General features: G+C 49.7%; 2 protein-coding genes across 4 annotated transcripts in view; one reads left to right on the forward strand and one right to left on the reverse strand.

Moving 5' to 3' along the window:
- KCNJ10 (potassium inwardly rectifying channel subfamily J member 10) overlaps positions 1 to 7,657 on the reverse strand; it is a 34,781-nt gene extending 27,124 nt beyond the window's left edge. The window contains exon 1 of the mRNA XM_004448438.3: positions 7,402 to 7,657. The gene's annotated coding sequence lies outside the window, so the exon portion shown is untranslated. The remainder of the gene's footprint in view (positions 1 to 7,401) is intronic.
- KCNJ9 (potassium inwardly rectifying channel subfamily J member 9) lies at positions 38 to 27,599 on the forward strand. 3 transcript variants are annotated; one of them, XM_004448436.4, is made up of 5 exons: positions 38 to 329; positions 1,232 to 1,332; positions 18,102 to 19,007; positions 21,035 to 22,010; positions 24,611 to 27,599. In XM_004448436.4, the coding sequence occupies exons 4-5, from the start codon at positions 21,161 to 21,163 to the stop codon at positions 24,940 to 24,942; spliced, it is 1,182 nt and encodes a 393-aa protein (XP_004448493.1). In that variant the 5' UTR covers positions 38 to 329; positions 1,232 to 1,332; positions 18,102 to 19,007; positions 21,035 to 21,160; the 3' UTR covers positions 24,943 to 27,599. The 3 variants fall into 3 exon arrangements, with proteins under 3 accessions (XP_004448493.1, XP_058165927.1, XP_071063601.1); XM_058309944.1 differs by lacking the exon at positions 18,102 to 19,007 and having other exon boundaries at positions 75 to 329; XM_071207500.1 differs by lacking the exons at positions 38 to 329; positions 1,232 to 1,332 and having other exon boundaries at positions 18,528 to 18,715.
- Positions 27,600 to 27,858: the final 259 nt, after the last annotated feature.

The following is a 27,858-nucleotide window of genomic DNA, read 5'->3' on the forward strand; positions in this document are numbered from 1 at the left end:
CAATGGGCAGGACATTAGTATGCAGAGCCAGCCCCTCGGCCCTCTCCCTGTCCCACAGCCCAGGGGCGGGCAGTGGGGGGCTGCCTGTGGCAGGCGGCAGGCAGGAGAGGTAGGGGGTGGAACAGGGCTGAAATTGGGGACATCTTAGCTCCGGAGCGCCCCTGGGGGCACTGCCCAGGAGAGGGCGGAGGGAGACTAGACAAGGGTCCCCAAATCTGTCACTGGCCAGAAAGGACTTTCCAAATGGGAAAAAACATAGGGGCTACAGAGAGGTGGGGCTGTGGGAGGCCAGGCCCGTTGGTTCCAGACTGGGATCCAGGAAGAAGCAGGTACACAGTCTGAGCCCACTTTTTGCCTCAAATTTACCATTGATTCAAGGGGTTTGTGTGGGTGGGAGAGGAAAAACAGAACAGACAGCAAAATCCCAAACCTAAGCCGGGAGCAAGGACTGGGGTGGAGGCTGCGTCTTAGAATTCTCAGTCTTGCAGGGTGCGGGTGGGGTCTGAACCTCCAGGATGCAGAACGGGTAGGTACTGGGGATTAGGGGGTTTGGGGCTTCTGCTTTCTTAAGGTCCCACCCTCTGGTCCTCCTCCAGCCGTGGTTTTGGAGGCTGAGGAAGTGACTGCAGAGAAAGAAGGGTGTAGAGAGTAGGGACAAAGGTCCCCACCCCTGTGGACTCTTCCAGGGGTTGTGCCTGCTCTGTGGAAGGTGGGACCCAGGGGTGTCTGACCTAAAGGGCCAAGAGGCAGGATGAGCTCTTCCCCATCTGCCTCATCCCTTTCCCTCACCCCACAGCAAACACTCTGTGAGGAGGGGCATCTCTTCTTCTGCCCAAGGAACCCCAGCACCCTCCCCTATCCCCACAAATTCCCTCAGCACCACCAGCTGCCTTTCTCAAGGTGCCATGTTCTGCCCCCTGGCACCACAGCACTAAGGGCAGGCTTGGGAGAGGGAGTAGGGGAAGAGGGGTCCCGGGCCTTGAGTGATGGGAGAGCTGAGAGGAGGGCAATAATCTGGGAAGGGGCTGCAGGCAGTGAAGAGGGAAGAGGCACCACATTTGAAACAGTGTCACCCAATCACAGGTTTTCTCTGCCCTGGGCCAGTAATCCCCAGGAGAGATGACAGTATCAGCCACCTCCATAGGGGGTAGCCTTACAGAACTGCACCCACAAGGCAAGACAGAAAAGTCTGAGTTTAGGAATATCTTGTGGATTTCTTTCTCCTTTTCAGTGGCTGTTGATATCAGGAAGTCCTCCCTACTATCTACCCTCAGGGTTTCCTGCTGCACTGCTAAGGGTCTGGATTCCTCATAGCGGATCGCTGTGGGAAAGGTAAGGCCTGTTTCCTCCCTCTCTCTGAACCTTGGCTTGTCCTGGCCCCACCCCTCCCACCACCACCCAAGAGTCTGTGGGGAGAATGTAGGACTATGAGTTCTATGAGTTAGAACTCCTGTGTTCAGGGCTGGACAACCCTGTTAACTTTCCCTGGGACCTTGTACGAGTCACTTTCCCTCTCTGGGCTGAGAAGCCCTTTCTGTAACATAGGAAGGATCATCTCTACTGCTCCCTGTCTTCTGCACCAATGGGCAGTGAATTCAGGGGCAAGGACCTGGAATTTAATACAAGCTCCCATTATTGAGCACTTTGCTAAGTCCAACAACTTTAGAAAGTAGTCACTCTTTTAAAGCCCTATTTTACAAATGGCAGTGAAACTGAGGCACAGTTATGTTAATAATTTGCCCAAGATCATACAGCTAGTGACTATTAGAACTAAGATTCAGGCTCAGGCGGTTGCTCTACAGAGCCCACATGTTTAACCACTTCCTTTACTGCCTCCATTCAAAAGATCAAGAGAGGGAGCAGATGTGGCTCAAGCAGTTGAGTGGCCACCTCCCACATGGGAGGTCCCAGGTGTGTTTCCTGGTGCCTCCTAAAGAAAAATGAGCAGGTAAGGAGCAAAAAATACTAAAAAAAATTGAATTGTACACATAAATGTGTGAATTATAAAGTTTGTGAACTATGTGTCAATAAAATTATTTTTTAAAAAAGATTAGGGAAGCAGCAGGAGACCATGGATCAGAAATTGGCAGGGGTTTTTTGAAACTGCCTTCTGAGGTTCCTCTAGACTAGCAGCTTTCAAAGTGTGGTCCAGGGGCTCTGGGGGTCCCTGAAACCTGGTCAGAGGCTTGAGGAGGTCAAACCTATTTTTATAATTTCATAATAATATTAGTATATTATTCCCTTTTCTACTTTAATTCTCTCATGAGTGTTCAAGGGAGTTTTCAGAGGCTTTGTGACATATGATATTCCAACACATTGAATGCAGAAGCAGATATGAGAAACCAACTGTCTTCTAGTAAGCCAGACATGAAAGAGATTTGCAAAAATGTAAGACAATGCCACTCTTCTTACTAAATGTTTTTATTTTCCAAAATAGTTATTTTTCATAAAAGTATTTTATGTATGTTACATGCAATAGGTTTATTACTGTTCTTTTCAAAAGAATTAATAAATATTTTTAAATCTCAGTTTTCATTTCTAACACAGTTGATATCAGTAGATATAACCAACATTAACAAAGACTCTTTGGAGTCTTCAATAATTTAAGAGTGTAAAGGGGTTCTGAGATTTTTTTTTTTTTTAAGTTTGAGAGCCACTACCATTTCCTCTGGCCAGTAACCCAAACCTTTGTTATCATGGGATCAACGAGGGAGGTTTTGACATGGGGAAAGGGTGTGTGGCTGGGGCTGGATGATTGGGCTGGGATGAGGGGTAGAATTGAGGGAGTCAGTCCCAGGGAGAATGTAATTATAAGAGGCCAGGCCTATAGCAGGTCCCTACCATCCCACTGGGAGGTGTCCCCACACATCTCCCAGCTGTAAAGGGGTGTTGAGACAATGGGGCTTCCCCAGACCAGGCTCAGACCTTTCCCTTTTTCCACCCCAGGCGCCTGCAGACAAGCCCAGCACTGACTGGAGCCACATCTCCCTGGCAAGGAGAAAGGGGCTCTGTGGGATGGGGCATCAAAGTCCTGGACACCCACACCACGTTTTTGCGTCTTTGGTCCAACAGTGCTTAGTAGACTGTAACTTGGGGGCTCTGAGTTCTGCTGCTTGTAATCTTAGGGAGGAGGAATGTGGTTCAGAGGTTGCTGTCAGATATGCTTCCCTGGAACAGGGTTTGAAAAGTGCAATCCCAGAAGATGGGGGAGCCAGAGGGGATTGGGGGAAAAGACATAAAGTATCTTGAAGATTGTCATTGGAACGTTTTTATCTAATGCCAACAGGGGTGTCTGGGTAGGGAAGGGAGAAGATAAATGACAGTTCCCATGGTAATCCCACGATGGGAACATAGACAATCAAGGTGCGAGACTGGTGTCAAGGAGGCATTAAGGAGGCTGTCGTGGGTGCCAGATCAATGGGTCAATGGAAGGGATGGCTGATGGGGGTGGGGCACAGAGGAGGAGGAGGTCACATAAACCTGAGAGAATCTGGGGGCAGTGGGGGGTGAGACCTGGACAGGGAGAGGGACAGGCAGGATGAGGAGAGGAAGAGAGACAGGCAAGGCCATGGCGAGACAGGGGTGAGGTAAGGGGGTAGAGAGAAGCTGGTATCTTTAGCTGAAGAAGGAAGTTGCTGGGAATGAGGAAAGAGTATTTGGGGGAAGTTCAACCCACAGAAAAGGGGTTATGGGTGTAGAGACCCAACCTCAGGCAGTGGCCGGCCTGTAGGAATGAAGACAGGAACCTCATCTTAAACATCTTGATAATTCCTCCTTCCCAATTTTCGAAGGGTGCTTTGCACAAGAAATAAAGAGAGAGAATTGCAGAGCCCCTAGGACAGAATCTCAGAGACAATAGTGAGAGGGTGGGTCGAAGTCCAGGGGCCAAGAAGGAAGACATTGGAAACAGAGAGGCGAGAGAAGGCTCACAACAAACAACTAAACTGCATTTTTTACTGTTAAGCATCATAGGGAGCCCCTTACAACTATTCTTCCTTCCAAGGACTAACCAGTCCTGACCCTGCTTAGCTCCTGAGATCAGATGAGATTGGGCACGTTCAGGGTGGTATGGCTGTAGACTCTCCCAACTATTCTAAGCCCATTGGAAGGATGAAGAAACTTGTATAGCTACCAAGAGGTAAATCCAGGATTTAAGCTCAGGCAGTCTGGCTCCAAAGCTGTGCTCTTAACCCCAATGCCTGCTGCTTCTCAGGTAATGCACCTAAAGCCCAGAGCAGAAAGGAGCTCTGGGACAGCAAGGTGGAGTTGCCCTGTCTCTCGGTGAGAGGCTTCCTGACAGCAGCCACAATCATCCCTCAACCTCAGACCTTCCCAGCTCCTCTCAGAACCCTAATGCTAATGATGTGGTGGTGTTTTTTTCTTCAGTAGGTAGTCTCCCTTTCTTTCCCAATCTCCATTTCAGATGTTCTTTCTTGTATGGTTTGTGCTCCTGAAATCTAACCTAGGTCCTTCCAGCTTTAGCCTCAACCCTTTCCCCAGGTATTCTGCTCTTAGAAGAGTTGTGGAATGGCCATACACCCTTTCTATGTTATACCTTTTTAATGGCCTGAAATCTTAATTCAGTCCTCTCAAGCCCCTGATTCTCCAACCTCATTTTCCAGGCCATGCAGTTCAGTTCTTACATCTCTCCCACATTCCAGAGCCAACTCCTCCGTTCTCCCCACCACCTCAAATCCAGGCTCCAAGCTGGCACACACCCACGGGAGGGCTTTTCCCACAATTCCTTTCCCTTTGCCCTTTTAACGTTTTGATGGGAGGAGGAGAAGAGAGGCACCAACCAGATACACTCTCCCCATGAAGAATGGCAGTAACATGTACATGAAACTCAGGCCAAGGAGGGGAAGCATTGGACACAGCCTCCCAGAGAGACAGGCCCTCATGCCCAGGAACTGCTCAGCCAACCACTCTTCATTGGGTGCTAAAACACTTGAATTCCAAAATTCTCTACTCTCTCTACTCCTTCTGCAGTTTCATCTCAACAATGTGCCTGGGATTATTCCTTCTCTCTGCCCCCTTCCAGGGCCTCACCACTACCCTGCACAGCTTGGCCCCAGCCTGGACAGTAGCACTGACCAGTCAGGCAAGAGAAGAATCTAGGCCAGGAAAGGGAGGGGAAGGGAGGTTTTTCCTTCTGTCCTAAATAACCTTTGGCAGGAAGGTTGAGGGGCTCCAGTGCCCAACATCTCTTCCCCTTCCTGCCAATGTGGGAAGGTTCCATGATCCAATGCCTAGTGGCTCAGCCTGTCTTTCCATCTTGTCTATAGAAACCAAGCATTTTGCTAGGAGGACCAGGAGTCTCCTTTGAGGAAGTGGGTCTTTCTTCATGACTCCCTCTCCCTCTCCCTCTCCCAGAGCCCTAAGCCCCTTACCCCACCAATCCCAGGATGACCTGAGAGGATTTTATCTGAGCCCACCCCGATCCAAGTGTCCCAGACTCTCTGAGCTCTGGGTCTTCTGCCAGTCCCTTCCCTTCTAGCTCAAGAAAATACCCTAAACAAAGCTAGAGCTGTAGATGAGCTTATGCACAGTGGTGGAGATAGGGGATGCTAGAGGACAGACAACTAATCTCCCACACAAACATATGCCACCATAGATTGGACATGGGGCAGATTTGGGGAGACAGGTTTTTTCCCCCAGGGTAGGGGCAGCAGTAGGAATCTGCACTAGAGCCACAGAAGGAATGGGACCATAACCCCCACACACACACCCCAGTCAGTGGAGTCATTGCCATTTGATATCCGCTGAGACAAGTTGGCCGCTCGGACTCTGGGGTGGGGGGGGTGGGGGGAATGGCTCAGAAAACAGCAGCTCCTTTCAGGACCCAGGTTGGCAAGGGCTTTAGGAGGCCGGACTGGCCCAGATCACCCCCCAACACCCCCTCCCTCCCTCACCACCACTACCAAAGGACTGGGGGGTGGGGAAAAAGGAGTTGGCACTGCCGGCCATGCCTATTGCCTCTGCAGACCAGGCCTGGCCCCTCGCCCTGGCATGGCGCCTTCTCTCCCTCTCCTTCCCCTTTCTTCCTCCCTGAAGAACCAGCTGTGAGCCAGGACACCTGGTTCCTTGTGGACTTGGTCCCCCGCTCTACAACCTACATCCTGAGGAATTAACAAGGCTTACACTTTGGCACAGGATGGTGCCCACCACCATACCAGGAACACGTATTCAAAAAATTTTTGGAGATTAAGGAGAGGGTTTCAGAATGAAACTAAAAGAAACTCAGTGGTGGTTGCTGGCCCTTCCTTGGGTGAGTTCTTGACAACAGAGGTGGCTAAGGGTCACTGCAGGCCCTCCTCAGCACCCCCACCCAGGGGCACCCCTCAAAGGAGGGCAGCAAATCTCCTGCCATCATATCTCTCCCAGAACTACCTAGAGCTGTCCCAGTGGGGGGAAAAAAATTCAAACACTGCAGCAAGGGCAAACGGGCCTACTATCTTTAGCCAGAATTTGTATTGATAAGCAGCGTAAACAGGCTCTGAGCCCTGGTCACATTTGGGTCCAAATTTGTAACAACACCACCCCTCCTTCACCCCTGCCTCACTATGCCTGGAGCATTTCATTTCCTGAACTGAAATCACAAGATACCAGAGGCCCCACTCCCACTTTTTCCAAGTCTGTCCTTCTATCTTCCCCCAAATCAGGGAGTTCCAGCCTTCATCTCTTTCCTAACAGGTGCCCAGGCTAGTTACTGTTTGGGGAAGAGGGATGGAAGGGGAAGGGTAAATATCCGTCTTAGGGGTGAGTGTTATAGAGCCCAATCTATCCTGCTCCTCTCTTCCTGGAGCTCTCAGTGTAGAACACCTGGGGGGCGGCTGTGAGTAAAGGGGAGGGTCTTGAAGTGGGAGCCAGGCTGGAATGGAAGGAAAGGTAGCACACCAGCTACTGTGCCTCCTTAATCTAAACTGTGAGTGTGTTTCTCTCCTGGTGTGTGAACTGGTGATCTGAGGGTGCCACTATGCGAGTGTCACTGAATGGGGATTGGGGAAAGGGCTGGATATGGGAGTGGTGATCCTGGGAGGAGGGGGTGCTGTCTGGGATGCCTGTGTGAGGCGGGGAGTGGGGTGGGGGTGCGTGGTTATGTGTGGTGGTCACTGTATTAGTTGGAGGTGCAGGTCTACTCAGTGGGAAGGGGCATCAGGAAAGCCCTTTGCTTAGCCCAAAGGGCTGAGGTGACCACCCTGGGTTAAGTTCCCTCTGCCGGGAGCACTTCCCAGGAGGGTCCGTTTAGGACCACCCAAAGTGGGAGGGCGGGGAACGGCACCCTACCGCTGTGGCCAGCCAGGGTAGGCACCGAAGGGGTGGGTGCTCCGATGTCTCTGGAGAGGTGGACGGGACCCCGGCCGGGGTGGCAGCACTCCTTCCTCAGAGCCAGGGTCTTACCTTGGGTCCGGGGTGGAGTGGCCCCTCGGATGGGCCGCGGGGCTGCGAAACGGAAAGGCGGACGGACGGACGGGGCGGGCAGGAGTGAGGAACGGAGCTGTGCGACGGACAGGGCTGGGACTCTTAAACCCGGAGCTGGGATCAGATAAGGGCTGGTTCGGGGGCCGGGGCCGGGGTCGGGCCGACTGGGGGCAGAGCTGGGCCGGGCCGGGCCGCCCCCTCCCTCCGCAGCGCCGGAGCCAAACTTTGAGTGAATGGAGGGGCCGGGAGGAGGGGCGAGCGGGCGGGGCGGGGGGCCACGGACAGGCCAATGGGAGAGTGGAGCGCCAGGCCTGAGCAGCCGGATTGGAGGAGCTTGGCCAGGGGGCGGAGTCTGGGGGGGGGGCGAGGAAGCGGAGACCCAGACAGATGCCAACGCCGGACGGAGAGCAAACACCTGCAGACAGACACCCAGACAGGCACTGGAAGAAAGAGAGATGAAGAGACGATATGCGAAGCGATAGAAGCAGAACTGGCAAAATAACAGGGGAAGAAAAGGGAGACAGTAGTGTCCCAGACACGGAACCGGGGCTGGGGCTGAGTTAATGAGGCGAACACCAATTCCGGACCCGCCCACCCACCCCGCAGGCAGCGTCCAAGGCAACGCCTAGGAGAGTGCGGTGGATTAGAACTGGGCTCTGGGGCTTCCTATGCCATTCAGCACATTTGCCACGGTTTCCTAAACATGGTCCACGGTTTCCTAAAAGACTCGGTGCTGTGCTGGGTGCGAATAGCGCGGATCGCTTCGTCTGCAACCAGAGAAAGGACCGGGACACGCCGCCCAAGGGCGGGAGGTATCGGAGGCTGCAGAAAGGAAAAGATCACTCTACGAGGGTGGGTGAGGGCCTGGCAGATGGAAAGAGGTGACATCTGATAAGGACTCAAAAGGATGCTGAGGATTCAGGGACTGGGAAGAGGTGCGAGGGCGTTTAAGGAAGAGGGAACTGCATAAGCAAAGAGTCATGGGGGTCGTGAAAATACAAATCTTGGGGCACAGCAGCAAACTTAAATTGGACTGGAGTGCAGAGTGGGGTTCTCAACCTTTATATCATCACAGATTTCTTTCATTATCTGAATCCATATTTTAGTGTTTTTTTTAATTTATTTATTATGGTAACATATATACAACATTGAATTTCCCATTTTAATCACTTTCAAGAACACAATTCAGTGGCATTAGTTATATTCACAATATTGTGCTATCACCACCACCATTCATTATCAAAACGTTTCCATCACCCTAAACAGAAACTGGGTGTTCCATTAAGTATTAACTCCCCATTCTCCCCTTCCCATCCTGCCACCACCCATCTCCTGGTAACCTGTACTCTGTCTCTGTTAATTTGCATTTTCTAGTTATTTCATATACGTGAAGTCATACAATAGCTGTCTTTTTGTGTCTGGCTTATTTCACCCAAGATGATGTCCTCAAGGTTCATCCATGTTGCAGCATGTATCAGAACTTCATTCTTTTCTATGGCAGAATATGTTCCATTGAATGCATATGCCACAGTTTGTCCATTGATTTGTTGAGGGACACTTGGGATGCTTCTATCTTGTAGCTATTGTGAATAATGCTTCTATGAACACTGGTGTACAGATATCTGTTTGAATCCCTACTTTCAATTCTTTGGGGGTATATTCTTTTAGGCAAGATGATATGATAATTCTATGTTTAGCGTTTTGAGGTACTGCCAATGTGTTTTCCACAGCAACTTAACCATTTTACATTTCCACCAACAATGCATGAGGGCTCTCATTTCTCTGCATCCTCACCAATACTTGCTATTTTCTCTTTTTAAAATAATAGCCACTCTAGTGGGTGTGAAGTATTACCTCATTGTGGTTTTGATTTGTATTTCCCTAAGGGCTAATTAGGTTAAGCATCTTTTCACGTGCTTATTGGCAAAGCACATATCTTCTTTGAGAAATGTCTATTCAAGTATTTTGCCTATTTTTAAATTGGGTTATTTGTCTTTCTGTTTTTGAGTTGTAGGAGTTCTTTGTATACTCTGGATATCAAACCCTTATCAGATATATGACTTCTGAATATTTTTTTCCATTCTGTAGGTTGTATTTTCATTTTCTTGATAATACCCTTTGATATACGAAAGTTTTTTAATCCATGTTTTGAGAGTTTTTTAATCCACAACCTCCTGCCCTTGGCATTAAAAGAAATAATTAATTCCTCTCTTTCATTCATCATAGATGTATAAATAATGATCAATAGGCAGTATTACAATATTGAGTAGGTATAAATCCAGAAAAAAAATGAAAGACTCCTGAAATTTTAGCTTACTTTAACCTCTAAAAGCCATAAGATGATAAATGTACATTTCAAATAACCCTGATTGGGGGAGTGGGGCACACAGGGGAGGGGTCTGGGCTGAAGCTTAGGCACCACCTGCATGTTTTTTATGCTGGAGGGAAGAGGTGGAGTGAATATAAACTGTGCCAGTTCATGGTCAGCCTTGAGTTTCTGTAGGCACTGGAGAGAATTGAAGTTTCTTGAGCAGGAGGAAACAAAACTACAGCAGAATTTTAGGAAGATTAATCTGGAGGTGAACGAGATAGTTTGAATCAAGGAGAAACAGTAATTAAGTAGACTAGATAGAAAATAGTTGCAGTATTGTAGGCATGAAGAGATGAGAGCCCAAATCAGTGAAAACTGAAATAGAGAAAGTAGATTACAGAGAATATGGAAAGACTAAAAGAAAACAAAAAGTTTGGGAGCAACTTGACATGATGAGCAAAAGAGGGAGCCTTCAGAGATCACACTGAAGTCTCAAGTCTGGTGAAGAGGAGAACTGTGAGGCCATTGGTGGGCATTTGGAAGTGGGACGAGGAGCCAGCCAGATGAGGTGGGAGAAGAGATGATGACTTCAGAGCTGGGGATAAAGGCTGGATGGTGTGAAGAGAGGTCAGGACAAGAGGGACAAGGTAGATGCTGCCAGGATAAGGTGAGCTGAAGCCATGAGAGTAGGGGTGCAGCCAATGATGATTGTGTACAGAAAAAAAAGAGCTCAATGGAGAGTGAAGGATGCCACATTTAGAGGATGGGGGAGGAATGGAATCCCCCCAAAATCATGTAGAAGCCAACAGAAAAGCAGGAGGAAGACAAAGAGAGTGGAATGTCATACGAGCCAAGGAATGCAAATTTGTTGAGGAGGAGGTTCTAACAGTGCCAAAAGGTGTAGAGAGAGAGGAAGCATTGGATGTGGTGATGAGAAAGTCACTAGTGACAACTGAGAGCAGTTTCAGAAGAGTGATCAGGGTAGGAACCAGAGTTCTAGGGATTACTGTTAAACAGTAAGAAAAAATGTGAGCACATATAAGTTACTATTTTGAGAACTATTCTCAGGAAGGAGAGAAATACAAGAGAATCTCAGAACAATGTACATAGAGGTTTTCTTCCAGATTTTCTTCTTCAAATGCCCAGTATCCCTTTGTCCCTAAGGCAATGGGGGGTGGGGGGCTGTGGTAACATGGTCTGAGGCCACTTGCAAGGCTGGTATAAGAGCTTTATGGTATGGAAGGAGGGAATCTAAGAGATCCCTAAGGGGGCCACAGCCTTGACACTCTGGGTCAAAAGCTTGAGAAGGATTTGGAGGCTCTGAGGAAACTCCAAAATAGACATGAAGGACCACAGAAGAGAAAACAAAGGAACATTAATGACTTATGCAATTATTAAACAGGTGTTTTACTGTGCCCTTACTCTTTTGCCAAAAATATTATCCAAGCATTTGGCTTCAGCATCCACCCATGTGCTGATATCTCCAGCCTAGAAGAATGTCCATTTTCACACTCAATATCTTCTTCCAAGTGGACATGTCACATGGCTCACAAAAATGGTCCTCTTCATTTATTCTCTCCCTCACTCTACCTTGCCAACAAGAAACATGGCATCCATCCTAGAGTCTTAGTTCTTCATCATCTCTTCTCCCTTCTCTAAGCAATTATCAACTTTCTAAAAAAACCTAAATACTTCCTCTCTATCCCATTGCCATCGCTATGATCCAGGATGCTATCAGTTCTCACCAGGATTGCTGCAGCAGCTCTAACTGATCTTCCTACCTTCAATCTTTCTCCACTTTAATAATCCTTCAGATCATGCATTCCTTCATTTAAAAATAAATGAAACAGCAGTATATACCATCTCTCTGAAACACAAATCTGACTGCTACTTCCCAGTTTAAAAGACTTCAGAGGCCACCCATTGTCTATAAGTAAAGTTGAAATTATTTACCAGGGAATAGAACGCCCATCATGATCTGGACTGGATGCCATTCCAGCATCATCTCCTTCCACTGACCCTACACATCCAAACCAATAGTGGCTTCTTCCTCCAATACCAAGGTTCAGTCTTATGTTCTCTTTCTGTGTGTGTCTTGCCCATCCAAATGTTGTCACTTTCCTAGCTTCAACTATCAGCTCTAAATGAGTAATGCTAAAATCTCTATTTTCGGCCTTAGACTTCCTTTGCAGCTCCACCTGCACATTACCAGTTGCTTACAGGGGATTTCCATTCACTTGATAGGCCTCAATATGAACTCATCATCTTCCTCTCCAAGGCTGGGCAGTTGTGATTTCTTTATTTCTGTGTATCTCCTGGTCACTCAGATTAAAAAACTAAGTTACCCTTCCCCTATTCCCTTCCTCTAAAGGCTTCCTTGTCATGTCAATTAAGCCACCAAATTATGTCCAGTCCCCCTTTCTTACAGCTCTCTCAGATGTCCTTTTTCATTCCCATGGCCACTATCCCAGCCCAGGACCTTGCACCTACTCTTCACTCTTCTCTCCAGTCTCAAAGAAGAGGAAACCTGCTTTCTTTCTTTCTTTTTTTTTAAAGATTTATTTTTTATTTCTCTCCCCCCCACACCCAGTTGTCTGCTCTCTGTGTCCATTTTTTCTGTGTTCTTCTGTGTTTGCTTGTGTCAGCGGCACAGAATCTATGTCTTTTTTGTTTTTGTTGTGTCATCTTTCTGTGTGAGCTCTCCGTGAGTGCGGCGCCATTCCTGGGCAGGCTGCACTTTTTTTGCACTGGGTGGCTCTCCTTACAGGGCGTACTCCTTGCACATGGGGCTCCCCTATGTGGGGGACACCCCTGTGTGGCACAGCACTCCTTGTGCGCATCAGCACTGCACGTGGGCCAGCTCATCACATGGGTCAGGAGGCCCTGGATTTGAATCCTGGACTTCCCATGTGGTAGGCAGATGCCCTATCTGTTGGACCAAATCCACTTCCCAACCTGCTTTCATAATGTTTAGTTGCTGTGCCTTTGTATCACAACCCCAAACAGGTGATTCTTGCTTGTGTACCAGTCCAAACTCCTTAGCTTGACACTTAAGATACTCCTTTGAGAGGGGATGTAAGAAAGAATCAAAGAGTAGGAGCAGAAAGAGAAACCCTGAGATGAAGGAGAAAGTCTCAGAGAAGTTCCTTCCAAATGATCTTCACCTCTTCTGTAGAGCAGAAGAGTTCATCTACCAAAAATCAGCATGGGGGAAGGACTAGGCCATTAGAATTTAGATGGGAAGCAGACTTGGCCCAGCAAGATGACACAACAAAAAGAAACACAGATTCCTGGTGCCGCTGACAATGACAGAAGCAGACAAAAAGAACAACACGCAGCAAAATGGACACAGAGAACAGACAACTGAGGTGGGGGAGGGAGAGAAATAAATAAAATAAAATAAATCTTTAAAAAAAAAAGAATTTAGAAGTTCTAGAACAGCAGGGGTGTGGGATTATGGGAAAGTATACAGATAACTTCAACAGCACTGTAACATTCTTATTTTAAAAGAGTAACTTAAAATGAGTTTTTGTTTTTAAATTGTATATTATATATACATATATTTATCATGTATACTTTTGTACATATAAAATGCCACTTAACATCAATTTTTTTTTTTACAAAAAAGAAGTCCTAGAATAGTCAATAGGAACCCAACAGGTAATCAGTGACAAAGTGCATAGAAAATTAATATTTGTGAGTGTTCACTATGCAAGATAGATATATTATCTGAGATAGGAAAATGAGTTTGGAGAAGTTTAGGTAGCTTACTTACGGTAACATTGCTAGAATGTATTAGATATGAGATTTGAATCCATGTATGTTTGATTCCAAAGCTTGACTCAGGAGTAATACTAGAGTGAATTGCATAGTTTAAAAATAACCTGACTTGTCAACTAAGAGCTCTGACCCATGAGCAGATGTTGGTATGGAAAATTCACCAGGGTTACATTGTCCAATGCCCACTGTACAAAATGTCAATTAAGGGGTACCGTCTTTCTTTGAAAACTCTCTCTTTTCTCTTAGTGTAGTAAGCTGTATCTTCCTTATTCTCCTCAACTGCTTCTGTCAGACTAACTTCTTCCAACTTTGACCTCATCTTTTCTTTTGCCTAATGCATAATGGGGCAAGCACTCCCTTAGAGCACCAAGGGGGAGTAGCAGTGAGTGACCTGATTTGAAAGGAGAATCCACAAATGGTCAGCAATATGAGGGGCTTCTGCTGGGAAAAGCAGGTGTGGACAAAAGGGATGCGGGAAGCATCAGGTTGGGAGGCAAGACAGAGACTCAGAATAGGCAACACCTAACAAATCAGAAGAGCTAGCTGAAAGGAACATCGACCTGGCTCACCACAGGATTCCAAGTGAAATTTTGGCGTTCAGGATCTACAAGGGCTAAACAAATTCCCTTAGTAGTGGGGCATCTAATGCTTATTCCAAGGCTGGCACATACATACAGTTTGTGTATTGCACAAAGACACCCAATGAGGGGGCAAGTTGAGGACTGAAAATGCAGCCTACATTCAGCTTGCCAATCCTTGTGTCCTGGCTCAGTGTTGTGTCTGCTGAAGGAAGGCAAACTGAATGTTTTTTCCCTCCGAAGGTACTATCTGCTTTCCAAGCTACATGGCACAAGGAATACATCTGCCCAGAGGAAAATCCTTTTTCCATTTTTGCACCTGGTTTCTTTGAAGACTAGTAGTGGCTCCAGCTGTGTTCATCCTGTCCCCCAGCATTCTCCAGCCAAACCCAATCTTCCATCATCACCAGCATATTGACATATTTTTATTGATTCCTTATGAAGTAGCTTTCTTTCTCTCACTATACCCAAAAGCTAGGATCTTGCCTATTTTTCTGTATCCTGGTGCCTAGGAAAACTTTTCTTTCTACTGCTCAGTGATAAACAAGGAGGTTAGATAACAGGTTAAAATCTAGGACCTGGCAGATCAGAAAACCAGGCAAGGGAATGGTGGTCTCCTTCCTTGTCATCAAGGCTAGGTTCAGAGAGTCTGGCCTGAGGCAGGGGGCTGGCTGAGAATCCTTTCTGGAGGAGCCTGCCAGTCCTGTGATTTACCCTCTGGGAAATGGGACCAGCTCTATGCAAATGCGTTCTTGCCCAGGCATTTAATTTCTTCTCTCTGAGCTCCTGGCACAGTGAAACCAATGTGAGCAGCCACTTGGCAGGACAGAGAAGGGCAGGTTAGCAGTCCCAAAGCTCGGGTGACAGGGCCAGGCCAGGCCCAGGAGACGGGGATGTTGACTGGGGCTTTAACAGCCCTGCTGATGTCAATCTCAAGCTGAAAACTTGATATTTCCACTTGGAACAAGAAACAAGGCAAGAGGGCTGGGGAAGAGGAGGGCAGTGTACCAGGAGTGCCCCCTGCAGGTCTCACCGAGTGGTGCCAGAACAGCAGAAGGAGGCACATCTTGGGTGAGGCTTTCAGAGGTCCCTGGCGGGAGTGGTGGGGGTGGGACGGAGCTTGCCTTTACTGAGTACTTACATGTGCCAGGCATTTCCTCATGTAATCCTCATGACAACCCCAAGAGATGGGTAATGTGGTTATTCTCATGTTTTAGATGAAGAAACTGAGGTTAAGAGTGGTTAGGTTCTCTTGCACTCTCTTACCTTCGCCCTATCCCGGTACCTGTCCTGGTACTGGTCCGTGTGCTTGTTCCTGCCCTCTGCACCCTGCCCTCGCCGTTTTTCCCCTGCCATGTTGGCCATGCAAGTAAAACCTGGGCATTTATAATCTATAATGGGGAACTGTGGCCTGTGAATCGGCCCACTTTATCACTCTTCAGCCCTTTCCTCTCTACCTGGGATCTGTTATTTTCTCCCATTTCTCTTCCCTCCCTACTTTAATAAATTACTGGCATAACTAAAAAAAAAAAAAAAAAGAGTGTTTAGGTAACTTGCTCAACATCACCCAGTTAGGAACCAACATGATTGGGGTTTGAACCCATGTCATTGACTATTGAGATTATATTACTCAGTATGACCTTTCCTACCTTGCCAGTTCGTTCCAGGGACTTCTAACCCTCCAGTGTCTGTTTCTACTCTCCTGGCTACTTGAGTTCATATCTCCTTGTTGCAACTTTAGAAAGTCTGGAAAAGAATGGATTCAAATCTCAAATCAAATACTTTCCAGCTATGTTACCATAGGCAAGCCACTTAATTTCGACAAACTCGTTTCCCCATTTCAGGTAATATATCTATGCTGCATAGTAAATACACATTCAAATGTTCCCATCAGTGCAAAGGGGAATCCATGTATGTTTGTTTCCAAAGTTTGTCTCAGAGTAATACTAGAGTGAATTGCATGGTTTAAACATAATATGACTGTTCAACTAAGAGCTCTGACCCCTGAGCAGATGGTGGTATGAAAAGTTTACCAGGGTTACATTGTCCAATGCCCACTGTACAAAATGACAATTAATGGGTACCCTCTTTCTTTAAAAACTCTCTCTCTTCTCTTAGTGTAGCAGGCTGTGCCTTCCTTTTTCTCCTCAACTGTTCCTTTCAGACTTACTCCTTCCAACTTTAACTTCATCTCTTCTTATGCCTCGTACATACATAGTGGGGCAAGAGCTCCTTTAGAGGAATACCACTTTCTGCTTTAATTACTTTCGGGAGTGGGAGGAGGGGAACATTGAACTCTTTGCATTTTTCCAAAAATTGTTCTGATTTTTATCAGTGTCCCTGCAGCTATTTCTGGGCAGTTATGACCAATTTATAAGAACATTTTTATGTTCAGCCATTTTTTTTTAGCACAATATTTTTTTAAAGATTTCCTTCTTTTTTTTTTTTATTTCTCTCCCCTTCCCCACCCGCCACCCCCCCCACTTGACTGCTCTCTGTGTCCATTCACTGTGTGTTCTTCTGTGTCCACTTGTATTGTTGTCAGTGGCACCCAGAATCTGTGTCTCGTTTTGTTGCATCATCTTGCTGCATCAGCTCTCCGTGTGTGCGGCGCCATTCCTGGGCAGGCTGAACTTTTTTCACGTTCGGTGGCTCTCCTTACGGAGGCACTCCTTGCACGTGGGTTCCCCTATGTGGGGGACACCCCTGCATGGCATGGCACTCCTTGCAAGCATCAGCACTGCATGTGGGCCCTGACATGGGTCAGGAGACCCTGGGTTTGAACCTTGGACCTCCCATGTGGTAGGTGGACGCCCTATCCATTGGGCCAAATCCACTTCCCATGTCAGCCTTTTTAATGTAACACTGTGTCCATTTACACGTTCATATATAAGAACATAGCAATTGTAATGGCTTTACCTATACCTATTTGCAAATACCTATTATATTGACACACCACAGATATTACATTGCTGAGGCAGTATAACTTTGTGGGGGAAAAAACAGCATGAGGAGTGACACAGATGTGAGTTTGACTCCTATCTCTGCCACTACCCAACTATAGAACATTTGTTAAATCTCTTAACTTGTCTCAGATTTAGTTTCCTCATCTAAAAGTGGGATAAAGGGGGAAGCGTATTTGGCTTTGGGAAAAAGGGCTCACGTGCAGTGCTGATGGGCAGGAGTGCCGTGCCACGCAGGGGTGTCCCCCATGTAGGGGAGCCCCACACGCAAGGAGTGCACCCTGTAAGGAGAGCCGCCCAGCGTGAAAAAAATGTAGCCTGCCCAGGAGTGGCACCGCACACTCGGAGAGCTGATGCATCAAGATGACACAACAAAATGAGACACAGTTTCTGGGTGCCACTGATAAGAATGCAAGTGGACACAGAAGAACACACAGCAAATGGACACAGAAAACAGACAATTGGGGGGGGGGCGGGACGGGGAAGGAGAGAGAAATAAATAAAAAATAAATCTTTAAATAAATAAATAAAAGTGGGAAAAAATAATGTCTGTCTCATAGGACTCTTGTGGAGATTGACTGAGGTATGTGTCTGGTTCATAGTTAATGATAGCTAATAATAATTCTCCCCCACCCCACCTCTCACTAGACCCAGAGCTCCTCATGGGCAGGGCTTGTCTTGTTCATGTCTGCAACACCCTTCACCTAGCACATTGCCTAGCACTTGGTTGGGCTCCATAACAGTTTGTTAAATGAGTAATTAATAAGCCCCAACCTAGGTTTTTCTCTCTGTTAGACATTTGGGTCATTTCTAGACCTCCTGTCTTAGAAAAATATATTTCAAAGCCCTCCAATTTCTATTGCCTTGTTTGATCTGTACGATTTATAAAAGCGGCAGAAATGGACCATTTGCATATGCCCACACGCAGATCAAACAACTGGGGCCCAGGGAGGTGAAGTGACTCCTAGAGCACATCACAAAATCAGTGATAAAGACTACAACCCCTGACCCTGCTTTCCTTCCTCGGGTGGGTCTCTTTTCCTTTAGCTACCACCTTCTGGATTTGGATGGCCTCTCCAAAAATGGATTTTGTTGTGGTGGGCACCACCCAGGAGCAACACTTGCACCCAGTGCCCCTGTTGGAGGTTGTGAGCTGCCAGCACCCAGATGGGCCTTGGAATCCCCAGGAAGCCAAACACCTTATTTCCAAACCAATCGGGTTCCATGTATTCCCAGGCTAAGGATCTTCTTAGGAAGGAGCCTGCGTGCCAGCTTCTCTTGTCTTTCCTTTCTTATTATTATTTTCCTTAAGAGCATGAGGAGGCGAGCTCTGAGTTGTCCAGAGGGAGGGACTTTGGCTAAAAATAGCTGTGGCGTGTAGATCAGCCCCTAGTGGTACCCAGGACTGGGGAGGGGAGGGGGATGCTCTGGAGCGATCTCCAGACCGGTTACCGTGGAAACAGGAGAGGAGCAGGGGAGCCTGGGAAGTTGGGATGACACAGATAGCAAGTCCTAGTCAGAGCTGCTGCTACATTTAGGAGAAACAGCGGTGCCTGCGGCTCCCACCCTCCAAGGGAGCCTGGCTGGGGGGAGGAGGGTCAGGAGCATGGACACCACCCCCCAGGGGTCTCTGCTGCCATCTCCACTCATCTCCAAGTGCTGTAAGTTCAGTTGCTGGGGACTTGGGGTTTGGGGCCCCGTTTCCAAAGCAAGCGAGGGGTGTGGGAGGAGGTTTCCGAAGGGAGTTTTTAACCAGCTCCCCTTCCAGAATATAGGCCCCCTTGCTCCCGGGTACTCTCCCCAGGCAGAAGGAGGGAGCCTCAGGAAAATGTGGTACTGGGGTTTACTGGAAAGGGATCACAACATGCCCAAGAAATGAGGAAGTGTAGGTTGGAGGAACTGGGATCATTGGACGGAAGATGCAGAAATTGGATCTTTGATACTGGGATACAGGTAACAATTTCACCTTTCCTTCCCCATTGAGAAAAATGCAGCCACTCATCCAGTAAAACAGGAGGTGGGACACAATCAGAATAAGGGTCACCCAGATCCCTGGGGCAATGTAGAGAGAGAGAGTTGGGGGGGGTGGCTCAGATACTGGGGTTCCACCCCCACCCCTGGGCAGAGAGATCTGTGTAAGCATGCAGACTGGGGAGCAGATGACCTAAGACCCTGAGAGAATATCTAGAAATCCACCTGGGGCTGAAGCTAGGATGGATGGAACCTGGGTACTTATCTGCCTGACATGAAGCTTTTGAGACAGTTGGTGCTTAGAGATCACTTCCCGAGGACATCCTGGGCTGCAGGGAGGAAAAGGGAGGCCCAGTGTTGGGGGAAGGGAGGACCCTAACCTTCCATTGCAATGGGGCTCCTAGACCCTGTACTCCCTTACTCTTTATGGAAAAGGAATGTGGGTGGTGCCCCAAAGTCCCAAGCCATCTCTTTTTTATCTCTCCTCCTGCCCTGTACCCCAATACATACCTCCCCACCCCCGAGGTCTGATTGCAGAGCACCTCACTCCAGAACTTAAGTGCTGGGGTGCTAGTTTGGAGTTATATATCCAGGCAGTGTGGGAAGTGGGGATGACACAGATAGCAGGACCTGGTCAGACATCCAGGCCATCTGTTATCCTTATGTCTACTCCTTCCATCACCAAACCCCCACCCCACCACCACCACCAAGCTAGTCCAGGTGTCCTTGGAATGGGGGTAGAGGAAGACAAACAGAAGGTTAAACGTCCAAATCCTTATCCTGGATCTTTCCTTGTATAGTCCATACCCCCTAGGGGCCCCTGATTGCCTAGGAAAGGGATCTGGACCTACCTCTCAAAGCAGATTGCAGCTCAGAAATTCACAGCGGGGAGGATTTGAAGCAAAATCAGGTGGATTTCACTTGAAATGTGGGCTTTGGGACATATGGCAGGGGGGGCGGGGCCAGTGTTGGAATAGTAAATGGGAAGTAGGAGGCTGGGGGACAGGAAGAGCTGGAGGAGGGTGGAGAAGTAAATGTGGGTGCTTCACTAGATCTGATTTCATCTCTCACGGAGACTAGAATACTCACAGCAACACGCCTAACTCCTGGTGAGCTTGTGCCCCTTTCACCTTGGCTGTCTGTGTTGCTCTCACCCCCTCTCATCCTCTCACCATTCTCAGGCCCTGGCTCTCTCCAGTGGGGCAAGAATCCAGGGGAAATGGGGCTGACAGTACAGCAGCAGTGATCACTGCTGTATATCACTGAGGATTTCCAGGCACGGAGGATTTCCAGTGGGTATTCCCACCCTTGCCCCCAGGAGATTTTTCACTTACTTTCCACAACTTCCACTTCTTCCTCCTTTGTAAGCTCGGTTGAGAGAGGAAGATGTGGGAGGGGGTGATGTGAGTGAGGTCCAGGGAGGGAAGAGCATGAAAGATTTTGTGTATGTCAGTCTCGAGGTGAACCTCAAAAGAGCGCCGCTGGACAGTCAGGTTGAATTGTGGAGACAGGGATTCGGAAACTGCATCGTCAATAGCCAGGCAAGGAGTCTGTGAGTCCTTGGGGCAGGGAGGGCTCTACCCACAAGAGAGGAAGATGAAACACCAGCTTCCAAGGAGCCCACCGTCTAATGACTTCAGGGAACTCCCTCCATGCCCGGGCCTTTTGCCCAGGGATGCCCGGGAGGTGCTGCACAATCTCGTTAGTGGTGGTGGGTCCCAAATCTCTGGTACCCCCGTAAACCTAAAAAAAAAAAAAAAAAAAAAAGAATTGAACTTGTTTAGCACTCTCCGGATCCCATGCATCATTCCATTTGATCCTCACAACTATTTGAGGTCAGGGGGCAGCTAGGGCTGTGAGTAGTATTCCCCTAATACCGATGCGGAAACTGAGTCTCAGGGATAACCAAGTGACTCGCTCAGGGCCGCCCAGCCAATCGGTGCCGGACCCTGACGTCGCGCGCCGCCTCCTCTGTAACGGAGTCATTAATTCGGCAAACCTTTATTAAGCTCCAGCAGGGCCCCCGCCGCCGCTGAGGCGCCGAGGGAGGGGCCGCGCGTCGCGGCAGCCGGGACCCCCGGCAGTCTCCAGGCACCCGCCGCGCTCGCACTGACGCCCCCGGGCCGCCCGCCTCCATGGCGCAGGAGAACGCCGCCTTCTCGCCCGGGCCGGACGAGCCCCCGCGCCGCCGCGGCCGCCAGCGCTACGTGGAGAAGGACGGCCGGTGCAACGTGCAGCAGGGCAACGTGCGCGAGACGTACCGCTACCTGACCGACCTCTTCACCACGCTCGTGGACCTGCAGTGGCGCCTCAGCCTGCTCTTCTTCGTGCTCGCCTACGCGCTCACCTGGCTCTTCTTCGGCGCCATCTGGTGGCTGATCGCCTACGGCCGCGGCGACCTGGAGCACCTGGAGGACACCGCGTGGACGCCGTGCGTCAACAACCTCAACGGCTTCGTGGCCGCCTTCCTCTTCTCCATCGAGACCGAGACCACCATCGGCTACGGGCACCGCGTCATCACCGACCAGTGCCCCGAGGGCATCGTGCTGCTGCTGCTGCAGGCCATCCTGGGCTCCATGGTGAACGCCTTCATGGTGGGCTGCATGTTCGTCAAGATCTCGCAGCCCAACAAGCGCGCTGCCACGCTCGTCTTCTCCTCGCACGCCGTGGTGTCGCTGCGCGACGGGCGCCTCTGCCTCATGTTCCGCGTGGGCGACCTGCGCTCCTCGCACATCGTGGAGGCCTCCATCCGCGCCAAGCTCATCCGCTCGCGCCAGACGCTCGAGGGCGAGTTCATCCCGCTGCACCAGACTGACCTCAGCGTGGGCTTCGACACCGGCGACGACCGCCTTTTCCTCGTTTCACCGCTCGTCATCAGCCATGAGATAGACGCCGCCAGCCCCTTCTGGGAGGCTTCGCGCCGCGCCCTAGAGAGGGACGACTTTGAGATCGTCGTCATCCTCGAGGGCATGGTGGAAGCCACGGGTGCGAACCGGCCCTGGGAGGGGAGCGGAGTTGGCGCGGGACAGTACTTAGAGTGTGTGTGTGAGAAGGCAGGGACAGGAAGAGGGGCCCTGGCAGGGGAGTGGATGGGGAGGCTGCGGGAATGAGATTCAGGGACCTGAGGAGGGAGCGGGTGGACAGAGGGGACGCGGAAGAGGGTGGACAGTGGGAATTCGCAAGAGGGCCAAGAGAAAATGTAGAAGAATGCTCTAAAATGGCCCTGACTTGGGGCCCTGGGCTGAGAAGTAGTCATTTGAAACAGGGAAGAGTAATAATAATAGCTAATATTCCTCCAGGGCTTATTCTGTGTCCTGCACAGTTCTAAAGCACCTCTGAGTTCATTTCATCCTAGCTACAACCCTTTGAAGGGAACTCCAATTATTGTCCTTGTTGTTGTTGTTGTTGTTGTTTTAAGAGAGGAAACTGCCCAAAGAGAGGTGAAGTAAATTACCCACCACCATAAGTTAGAAAGTCAAGTCGCAGTGCCTGGATTGGATGCAGGCAGTCTGGCTTCAGTGTTTAGTGGTCGTGACTTGGAAGGAGGCCTTAGGTTCAGGGTTTTCCTCACTGCTCAGGGGTCCAGTCCTCTAGAATTTGATAGTGATGGTTTCCATAACTTGAGTTATTCCCAGGCTGGACCTTGAGGAGATGTTTTACCTTGGCCCACTTCTGCCTCAGTTTCTCCTTCCATCAAAGGACTCTCAACTTCCACAGTCAAGGGAAGTAAATGATCTTAGCATTTTAACCCCTTCTCAGAAGGAACTGGCACCCCTCCCGTGATGTCAACCTGCAACTCAGGCCCACACGGCAAAGTAGGAAAAGACCAGCACAGGGGCAGCAAAAGGGTCCTTAGGACTTGAGATCTTGCGGTAGAAAAAGGGCAAGGAAACTTCAGGGGGAGAACCAAAGACCCACTAGGGGGCCCTGCAGGTCCTGCCACTGATGCCCCCTGCTGGCTTCTCTGGCACGCTGTTGTCTTCAGACCCCTTCCCTGTCCCCTCCATGCTGAGCCTCTGCTACACCCATCCCACCTCTGCCTCAGGGTCCTTCTTTCCTCCCTCGTACCCCCAATCTCCCGCACTTCCCCTCTTCCTCCACTCAGCCCTCTCCCTTCCCTCTGTACATCTTCAGCTGTCTCTCCTTTGGTGCCCATAGCCCTCTTTTCCTTTTGTACCCCAGCCCCTCCCTCTCTTCCTCTCAACTCCTCTCTTCCCAGTGCCCCTTTCGTCTTTTCTTCCTCTTCCCCATGGGTGTTTCCTGTTCCAGACTCCACCATAGGAACAAAGAATACCAGTGCTCCCTTGATGTCTCAGGGCTAGATTTCAGGGTCAGCTGCCAGTCTCAGGTTAGCTAATGTTCATTCTTCTGTTTCCCCCTGTTCTAGAAGAGGGACCCGAAGTAGGAAGAGAATGACCGGGAAGACAGGACACAGGCCCAGGACAAGGAGGGGTGGGGAGGATGGGGTGGAGAAGACTGGGGTGGGAGCTAGTCTGATTTTTCTAGAGATGCAAAGCTGGAAAGGATGGTTAATATTTTGGGTGAGAGAGTCAGAATTCAAAAATGCTTTTAGAAAGCAAGGAGCAATGAGCCAAAACCCAAAAAGATGACATTTAAAAGAAATAAATATAAAATTCTACATTTAGGCTTTTTTTAAAAATCACTTATGTAAGCACAGCATGGAAGAGCTTTGGTGAAAAAAGAACTGGAGGTTTTAGTTGGCCACAGGCTTGATATTGTAGAATGTGATGCAGCTTCCAAAAAAACGTTTATGTAATGTAATTTTGGGCCCTATGAACTAAAGCACCATGGCCTGAATGGAGAGGTATTGAGCCCCTTCTTATGCATGGATCAAACCACAGTTGCAGTATTTATCACACTCAGAGTACTTAAGGGATCCTCTTTGGTTCAATCTAGTTTGCAATCAAAAAGTACAATTTTCGGAAACCTGGTCAAATGGGGAATGTTGGAAGGAGCCAGGGATGTTCAGCCTGGAGAGGAGGAGATGTGAGAGAACCTGAGATACCTGTTTTCAGAAACTCAAAGGGGTGTCATATGGCAGGGAATGAAACCAATGGATGGAAATCATGGGCTGCAGATTTTAGCTCTGAATAAAGAAGAACCTAATTAGTATAGCCATCACACAAGAGAGTGCGCTCCTTGGGAGTGATGAACTCTCAATTCTGGGGGGTGATCAAGCAGAACACAGATGCCCATTGTTGGGAATGCTCTGGTGGGAAGCCCCATATGGAGTGGGAAATTGGACTAGATGATCCCAAAGGTTAGTTTCAAGGTTAAGTTTCTCTGATTTTAGTAGCAAAGGCTAAATCCCTGGCATCACCAATGGAGAGGAGAGGGGAGTGTGGGCTAGTGATTAAAAGGTTTGGGACAAATGGAGAAGAGGTGAGGGAGCTGGCCAAGAGCAGAGGTTGGGAAAGGGGAAAGAATGGGCTTGGCCAAGGGGAGGTGAGGACCTTGGGGAAGAGATGAAGGGAGGGATGGTGGGCATAGGGCTGTTGAATGAGAGATAGGAGAGGGAAGCCTGGGGCTGGACTTTCCCCTGACCCGTGCCCCTGCTTCTCCAGGAATGACATGCCAGGCTCGAAGTTCCTACCTGGTGGATGAGGTGCTGTGGGGCCACCGCTTCACATCAGTGCTGACTCTGGAAGACGGGTTCTACGAGGTGGATTATGCCAGCTTCCACGAGACCTTTGAGGTGCCCACCCCCTCATGCAGTGCCCGAGAACTGGCCGAGGCTGCAGCCCGCCTTGATGCCCATCTCTACTGGTCCATCCCTAGCCGGCTAGACGAGAAGGTGGAGGAGGAGGGGGCGGGGGAGGGGGCGGGTGGAGGGACTGGAGCTGACAAGGAGCAGAATGGCTGCTTGCCACCCCCAGAGAGTGAGTCCAAGGTGTGACCAGTTTCCTCCAGACCCCCTGCAGCAGACCGGGGACCAGACACAGGTACCTGGGGAGCTGGATATTGGAGGCAGAGGAGGAGGAGGAGGCAGGAAGGCCCATGGGAAAGTGCTAAAGCCAGAGGGGCCCCTTCTGAATCTCAAATCTAGGATCCAACGTGGAAGGAAGAGATGTGATGTCAGGAGAATGGAGAGGTGGGGATTGGGTGAGCATACCAGCCCATCTGTTTTTGACCTTCACATCTGCTCACGGGTGGATGGATGGACAGAGGATGGACTCATGGGGGGTTGGATGGGAAGGTGGTGGTAGATGAGACATTTTAGGAATAGATGAATGGACTAACGACAGGTGGTGCACTCAGGGCTGCTGCTAACCCATGGAGCGCTTTTGTGCAAACTAAAAAGGGACACTTTCCTCCAGAATGGAGGCTGCCCCAAACTAGGGCGTATGGCTTGGGGAACAGAACACTGGCTGGATTTCAGCCCCCACTCGCCTCCTCAGCCGGCCTCCCTGAATATGGCCTGCTTCCCTAACTGGACACAGTAAGCCCATGGTGAACCAGAGGAGAGAAAGCTGGAAGGATGGGCACAGGTGAGGAGGGCACCAGCCCAGTCATAGCCCCACTACTGTGACAGACTGGGCTGGAGACTCAGGAGCGAGTGAATGACCTTAGGCCACGTGTGCAGGGAAGAAGGCAGTGAAGGGCGATGTAGAGCAGAGGGCCTGGAGCGGGGCTGGGGAGGGAGAACCAGGGACGAGTACTTCCTGACAGTGGAGCGAAATCTCATGGGTCCCATGGCAGAGGGAGGAGGGGCAGAGAGGCTCAGAGGAGGCAGAAGGGCAGGGGGAGAGATCTAGAAAAGAGGCGGTCATTAGGGCAGGGACACAGCCATTGGGAAGGCAGAGTTTGACCTCGGGAGACATGGGGAGGAAGGTCATTCAAATCAGTGATTGGGTGCCCAGTGGGGCCCTGTGTGGGTGGACATTCAGAGAACCAGTTCCCGTCCTCAGGATACGGTGCACACAGGGAAGACAGACTAGGCCTGTAGCAAGTGACCTATAGGCCTGCCTGCGGGTCTAGTTCAATGCAGACTCCGGAGAGCCTGAGCCATCTCTCCGAGCAGGAAGTAGGGAGTTTTGGTGGTTAAAAAGCTAGGAATTGAGTAAGGCATAGAGGATGATCTTCACCACTGGTTCTCAAACTTTAGTGGGGATCAGAATCACCCAGACAGCTTGTTAAAACACAGATTGCTGGACCCCAACCCAAAAATTTCTGACTCAGTAGGTCTGGGGTGGAGACAAAAAGTTTACATTTCTAAGTAGTTCCCAGGTCAGAGCGATACTGCTGGTCTGGGGACCACCCTGTGAGAACCACAGCTCTAAGCCAAGGCTTGGAGGTCGTATCTATATCGGGTGGTGATGGCTATCAGCTGAGGCTCCTGGGGCTGGGAGGGGAGAGACAGTGAAATGGGAAGGGGCCTCAAGCCCAGGCTGAAGAGTTTAACTTTGGGCCCAAGAACTCAACTGTCAGTGGAACCTGGGCAATGACAACCTGGAGTCCGTGTTTTGGGAAGATGAGTGGGCAAGGCAGATAGGAGGAGGCAGTTAGGAGGCCTTAGTGTGACCCTGGGAGCTGAGTGGGCACTGGAGCAGGAAAGGCATCAGTGGCAAGAGATGGCACCACTCATAGGACTTAGAAGGCAGGTCTGAATGTGAGAGAGAAACCAGAGTCCAGACTTCTCAGTGTGGGACAGCAGCCCCTGGAGACACATATTCCCATCCCATCCACTTCCTGGTCTTATCCCAGTCACCAGGGGCAGCCTCCAGGGATGATAAGAGAACAGCACTGGTAAGCTGAGCAGGGGTAGAGGGTGGAGGGGACCCAAGGCTGGGAGGTTGGGAGACAAGTGTAGGCCCAGGGAAGGATACCTCTGACAAGGGGCCCAGGCTCACAGCCTCCCAGGACCAGCAAGAACCTCTATTTCTCTATACTCTGCTCCCATCCCTTAATAAAAGTCTGAGCCTGTTGAGGGAAAGCACCCCAGTCTGCTCTGTTCCAGGCTGAGAAGCAGGGGTCCTGGGGGCACAGGAGTCATAGAGGGAGCTCATCCAGCATGGGTCCACTTAGAGGGGGCCTGCTCCCGCCCCAGTCCTTTTTCCTTCCAGTCTAGGCACAGACATCCTTGTCTCAGGTCACCATCAGTCAAGGATGGGATTTCCCAACTCTAGCATTGGCTGCTCGCACCCCCCTCCAAAAAAACCCAAACAAATATTAGGATGGGGGATAGGGAGTTGTTTAGTTCAGTGAAACAGGAGGAGGTGGGTCATATCCACACACATACATGCACACTGTAGTTAAACCACTGCAATTGAGCAGGCAGAGAAACTGAGGCTGGAACAAGCCCCTCTTGTCCCCTGGAAGTCGCTGAGACCCCACAGCACAGCCCCCCTCGCCATTCAGTCACCACTCAGGGCACCGCTGTAAAGTGTAAAGAACACTAAACCAAGTCAGGAGACCTGGGTTCTAGTCCACACTGTCACCGATTAACTCCATGACTCTGGTCAAATCACATCACTTCTCTGGGCCTCTGTTTCCTCATCTGTGAAAATAACAGTAACTAAATGCTAAATAAATGTTCAAATAATTGAATTGAAAGAGGTAGAATGGATGCCTCTTAAGGTACAGTATAGCTAAGAATTCTAGCAGCGGAGAATCCTGGGGCAGCAACACATTCCGGAAGTCCCTGGGGCACTGGAGGAGGGGTGAACCCAGGGCTGGGAGTGAGGGGTGTGTGCAGGGACGCTGTGGACACACGGCCTCCCCTGACCGCTGCCATCCCCACCACTCAGGGGCAGCAGTGGTCTAGGCTGCTCCTCTGCTGCGTCACACAGAATAGTGAAGGTCAGAGAAGAGG

Source organism: Dasypus novemcinctus, chromosome 13, assembly GCF_030445035.2.
Source record: "Dasypus novemcinctus isolate mDasNov1 chromosome 13, mDasNov1.1.hap2, whole genome shotgun sequence".
Lineage (NCBI taxonomy): Eukaryota > Metazoa > Chordata > Mammalia > Cingulata > Dasypodidae > Dasypus > Dasypus novemcinctus.

Coding starts and splice junctions, on each gene's coding strand:
- KCNJ9 (XM_004448436.4), top strand. CDS start 21,161: ATGGCGCAGGAGAACGCCGCCTTCTCGCCCGGGCCGGACGAGCCCCCG. Junction 22,011..24,610: donor GGGCATGGTGGAAGCCACGG/GTGCGAACCGGC, acceptor CTGCTTCTCCAG/GAATGACATGCCAGGCTCGA.